General features: G+C 44.0%; 1 protein-coding gene across 1 annotated transcript; it reads left to right on the top strand.

Moving 5' to 3' along the window:
- Positions 1–450: 450 nt before the first annotated feature.
- Positions 451–1,176, top strand: LOC133825316 (uncharacterized). The gene is made up of 2 exons (XM_062258276.1): positions 451–657; positions 802–1,176. Exons 1-2 carry the CDS (start codon positions 451–453, stop codon positions 1,174–1,176), a joined length of 582 nt encoding a protein of 193 aa, XP_062114260.1.
- Positions 1,177–5,710: the final 4,534 nt, after the last annotated feature.

Raw genomic sequence — 5,710 nt, 5'->3', positions numbered from 1 at the left:
ATACAAGGAACTTTGCTTTCTGCCAGTGCAAAAGACGCATGAGGTAAAATTTTTCCACTAGCTTTTTGTATTGTTGATTCTAAGAATGATTCTTCTTGGGAATGGTTTTTTTCACAACTATGATAGGTTTATGGCGTTAGAGAAAACATGTGTATCATCTCAGAACGACACGAAATCATCATCACAACAACAACAACAAAAAATATACCCAAAAATCATTCATGGATTTCACATGTTCCATCGGCTAAGCAACCTGAAATCAACATACAAGAAAAATCCAAAGAAATACATTGAACCATTCACTGCGACACCAACAGCATACATAGAGGAAAAATTTGAATATCATATGAAGGAACTTGACAGTTTAAATAAGTGCATTCATCCTTATTTGCAAAAGTTGGATATCACAGACGGTCAAGGTTCCACTCAACAAACAATAGGTACTCCACAATGACATCAAACATTGCAGAATCACTGAACACAACAAATTTAGCTGCTCGAGACTTGCCAATAACAACTCTTTTAGAATGCTTATGTGGATTACTCCAAGAATGGACATATACAAATAGAAAAAATGCGCAAAATATATTCACAAAATTGACACCAACTCCTGAGGAGAAAATGACCAAAATCTACATATACTCGTTGAGAGTTACAGTAAGTTTTTTTTTTTTTTTGTATACAATTTTTTGCATCTTGAAGAAATTCTATAGTTGCTCTACTATTGTTATAGTGTTGCTCTTGCATGCATTAAAAAAATTTCTTCAAGTTAATTAACAAAACTTTCGTATTGAACTATAGGTAAAACCACCAAATGAATATCTATTTGAGGTGGTTAAAGAAGAAAAATCATGGATTGTAAACCTCAAAGATCAAACATGCACATGCAATAGATTTCAAATGGATGAGATGCCATGTGGTCATGCTCTTGCTATGATGAAGGAGATGCACCTAGACCCTTACATTTACTGCTCAGATTACTACACAACAAAAACATGGCGACAAACATATGAAGCAACAGTATACCCAGTAGGAAACCAACGCACTTGGGATGTACCAAACTATGTCAAAGAAATAATTGTATTACCTCCAGATGCTAGAGTGAAAGCAAGGAGACCAAAGAAAAGAATAATCAGAGCTGCTTGGGATACTAAAAAGCAAAACAAGTGCAGTTGATGTGGGCAAAGAGGTCATAATCGGAAGACATGCCGAAACAAGCCAATAAACATACGAAAACAATGCCAGAACAACATTACATTTTACGGGATCATTTGAATTTATTTTTTTTAAAAACATTCGTTTAATTTGGTTTACTGAGTTTTTCGGAAACTATAAATATATTGTAGAATAAGAGCTGAAAAGAGTGAATAAGAAATGAACAATCACAGTTTTTACGTGGTTGGGGCGTTAATGAGCCTTAGTCCACGAGTCAATAGTATTAGGCTTTATAGAGTTTTGACAATGGAGTTTACTAAAAGTTCAGCAGTGTTTTGCTTACAAGATAAGATCTGGGAGCGGGTCGGACTAATCCGGGCCCAATAGGGATGTAATTACAGTTTACTCGCTAATGGATCCATATTACAAAGAATGGGAGATAACTAAATGTTGTTAATTAGGGCCCATTGGGACGGCTTAGGCGAGGCCAAGCCTTACAGATGTCCATTGTACGTTAACACGGACTGGTCCGCGTGGGCCTCTAAGGGGATCTTGGGGACAATAGCTATCAGAGTAGTGACAGTAATGGTTCCTAGGAATAGTGTACGTTTCATGTGTACCCTCTTCTATAGGTTACTTGGGGAGACCAACTGCCAGATTTCTCAGGGACGTGTCAGCATCAGGGAAGGCCAGGCTTGCCATATCCGGACATCTGGCCTGGGTTCTTTTACTAATATCTCGGTTCGTCTACCGAGGGTTCTGGTTCATTAACCAGGACACGGGTTCATTTGCCAAGGTATACCTCGTGACGATGGAGACTCTCCCTGGATTCATGATAGGATCCATCTTCGGGGAAGAGTTTGTCTGCCACCTTAATAAGCATCCTGGAGGATGTAGGTTTTTGTTGGTGGGGAAGGTAACTTGGCCTGCAGTGCTATCCCGGTCCATTTACTAAATCTGCAACCATCAAACCTTATTGGGCCCGATTCCATTTGGGTCGTCAGGATTTCTTCCTTCCTTGTTCGTTGGGCTCAGGATGGGCCCGACCTCTTCTGAGGGCCCATGGATCTATTTAGTCGTGCCACGTGTCATGGGTGGAAAACAGGGACAACATTTACCCCCAAGTCTTCATCTGTGTTCTCATGGTGGAGACTTTCCTCACTCTCCCGGATAAATCTCAAATATCCTGGTTCGTTTACCAAGAGTTGGGTTCAATTACTTGGGGGCCATTTGGATGATCCCCGTCCTTTCAAATTCCTAATGTTTCAAACACATGTCTCTAGATTGATGGTGCATCTGCACCACTCATGCCCTAAAAATATGGAAAGAATCTTTTGATTGCCCAAGTGACCGATGGGCGTCAGCACAATTCTTGAGATGTCTTGTCTGTACAAAAAAGGCTCTTTGGATACTCGATAGGGTTGTTTAATGCCTCTACATTATCTAGAGTTGTTGGATTGGGATAGTTTTGAGATTTTCAATGTGGACTGTTAGATGAGGTAGGTCTGGATTATGGATTGACAAATCCACAGTTTAGTACTTGATTGGGCCAATTAATGCCTCTGCCCAATCGTGGACAGTCGGATGAGGTTAGTCTGGGGTTCTTCATTGTGGACTGTTGGATCGAATAGTAACTTGTCTTCCTATAAATACCTCAACTGGCTCATTTATACATTTTACTCATCCCACATATTCAAACTAGTAGAGCAGAGGAGAAAGCATTGTATGTCCAACATTGCCAACGAGATTCTCCGGCGATTAATACACCTTCGTGTTTGCTTATTTCTGACGAGACCTCTTTCCATTCAACCAGCAGACAATTTTCTCCCAGTTCACACGTCTAGGAGTGCCAAATAACTGCTGCATCATCTCCTCAGGTTTAATAATGAGATTATGCCGACGTTGTCGCCTGAGATTCAACAAATTCCAAATTTGATACCCCACAGTAAGTTCTCTAGTCATTTTCTCCACTTTTTTACTCCTTTTTGGTCATTTTTATTGTCATGTAATTTCTGCGACTATAAAACTGTTAGGGTCGTGACCACCGTGTAGGCCGGTTCTAGGTAGGATAGTTGTAGACATGAACCGTAGAGTTTCTGGGTGACACCTAATATCAGTCTGGTTGTCCCGGATCAATCCGAACGCCTCAAGACAGTTTGGGGTGAGTTAGAAAAGCCCTTGGCCTTTAGTTCCCAACTTATAGTCCTGGGACCTTTATTGGTCTCGAATCTGAGTCTAGAGGGGACCTCTCCAAGCAATTTTAGGAGAATCCCTGTACCTCAACCAGTTTTCTTCGGTGTTGGTGCTAACTGCTTGGTTCTCATCTTCCTTGTCACTTCTAGGTCCCTAATCATGAGTCGCCACATTACTTTGTACGCGGAGGACATTGTCCAAGCGGGCCTCGTAGTCTTGGAGAGGACCAAACTTCCCACTGGTAACACGTAGAGATGGACAAGAAAAAGAATTAGTTCTGGAATTACCAGATACTGTATAAGGTTGAGAAGGCCCTTGGAGTAGATTCGACTCTGGGGCTTTTTTATAGTCGACTAGCCCAGAAGGAGGAGAAGGCTCATACCGGAGTGGGCATGTTTGGGGCCTGGAGCATAAGCCATATCAGTGTGGGAGCTACTCTCTCGCTTCATTATTTCGCACGGTTCCTCAAGTTCATGGGGATCACACCTTTCCAGCTTCTGCCCCAAGCATATAAATTGCTCGTGGGATGGTGCATATTCTACGCATCGAAGGAGATCCCAGCACCCACCCCATGGAGGTGTCGTATTTTTACAAGCTGGAGCTACAACTTAACTCTAAAGATAAGACACAGGTTGAGTTTTATAGACTTAAGACTCGTGGCATTAGTTCGGCTCCATTCAACACGTGGAAGCACCCCTCAGATGTCAGGCACTACTGGTTCATGACATCCGGGTTCCTCCTGGAGAAAAATCCAACCTTGGTGCTGAACTTTCTACGCGTGGGTAAGTCTTCCTTCATCATTTTTCATCTAGCCATTAATTTTGTTTGCTAGACACTCACGATCCTGGAAAACAGGTCCATATGCTCAGACTCGGCTCAGTAAATTGATCCTGGATCAAAAAAAGTACTACGCCAATCTTAGTGTCGAGGAGTTGGATGTGGGGGCTTCGCGACTACGGAGAACCTTCGACTAGTCAAGCTAATTGTCGTGAACCAGTCGATAGATTCCCCTAGATTCTGGGGGCTGCAATGCAAGAGGAATCATGCCTGAGGGAGGAACTGGCCCTTACGCACATCGAGGCAGTGAAGGCTTTGACCAAGTTGAGCGCGGAGAGGATGAAGAAGGAGCAAGCCCAACAAGCAGAGAAGGTCAAATCTGGTGAACTGGATGCCCTTCTCAAGGGGAAGGGAGCTCCAAGGGCTAGCATTTCAGGGCAAGGTGAAACGTCTCCAATTTTAACTTTTGCCCTTCATCTTAAGGGCATAGTTAGGAATAGGCAACAGTACCGGGATTATTTGACTGGGATTGTTAGCAACGTGGGGCTTCCTTACCCCATTCCTATAGACAAGCTGACCCTCATGTACTCGTCCTAGTTCCTTCAATACGGTAGCTTTATGGACCCAGTTGATATGGGGGACCGAATTCATTATTTTTCCCTATGGGAGTTGAGTCACGCCCATTCCATGGATGAGGGCTTGTCCCGGAGGACTTTAGACTTAAGTGTTTCTTTTATTTTTTTCTGTTACCCCAATTCCTTTACTTTACTGATTATTTTTCTTTTTCTTTCTGTCTCAGATGACCCGGATATGTCCAATCCAGTGGCCAAAATGACGGAGATGATCGAGGCCATGGCGGTTGCAACCAAGGCTTCAGCAAAGAGAACGGCCAAGGGCCTGGCCAAAAAGAAGATCATGGAGTTGATACTCGGGGACTCAAAGCTAGTCTTGGAGGCTTCTAAGAGTGATCTAGCAGTGGGCTCTGTTCCGATTGCGCTCGTCGAACCAATTCTGCCCCCAATATGCTCATCTCCAGGATATTAACTTAGAGCAGGAGCCTTCTGAAGGAGGAAGGGCACCAAGAGGAAAGTGGACTCAGTCGCCACAGAGTCTCTGAAGCGGGCTAAGAGGGCCAGGACCGAGGATCCTGCCCTGATTGAGGATCATTCCTCTGGGGAAAGCCTCATCGTCACACAGAAGGTTTTGGAGGCTCCCAGGCTTCCCATCAACCCATCCCTTCCCGAGGAAGGGGACTTGATCCTCCGAGATGAGAGGATGAAGATGGTGTCCGGGCTTGGCACGAAGTTCAGGACCAATGGGACGTGGTAGCCTGGGCCCTACTCATCCAGCGATAGCTGGAGTTTACGGATGGTCTGGAGGCCTTCAGTGCTCCCCAATAGATCATGGATCGATTGGTAGCCAAGATCGCTTTTCGACCTAAGTTGGGGCAGGACACGGCCCCACTTACTGCAGACCTATTAGCCCAAGTGGGGACTACCATGTCCTCCCTTCAGCTCAAGAGGTATGCAACCTTGGCTAGCCAGGATGCCCTCTTTGTCTTACATTCCATTCGGCATCAGGCCAA

This window comes from Humulus lupulus, chromosome 3 (genome assembly GCF_963169125.1).
Source record: "Humulus lupulus chromosome 3, drHumLupu1.1, whole genome shotgun sequence".
Classification (NCBI taxonomy): Eukaryota; Viridiplantae; Streptophyta; class Magnoliopsida; order Rosales; family Cannabaceae; genus Humulus; species Humulus lupulus.
Note: the sequence above shows the minus strand (reverse complement) of the source record. Positions and strands in the feature narration are given on the sequence as shown.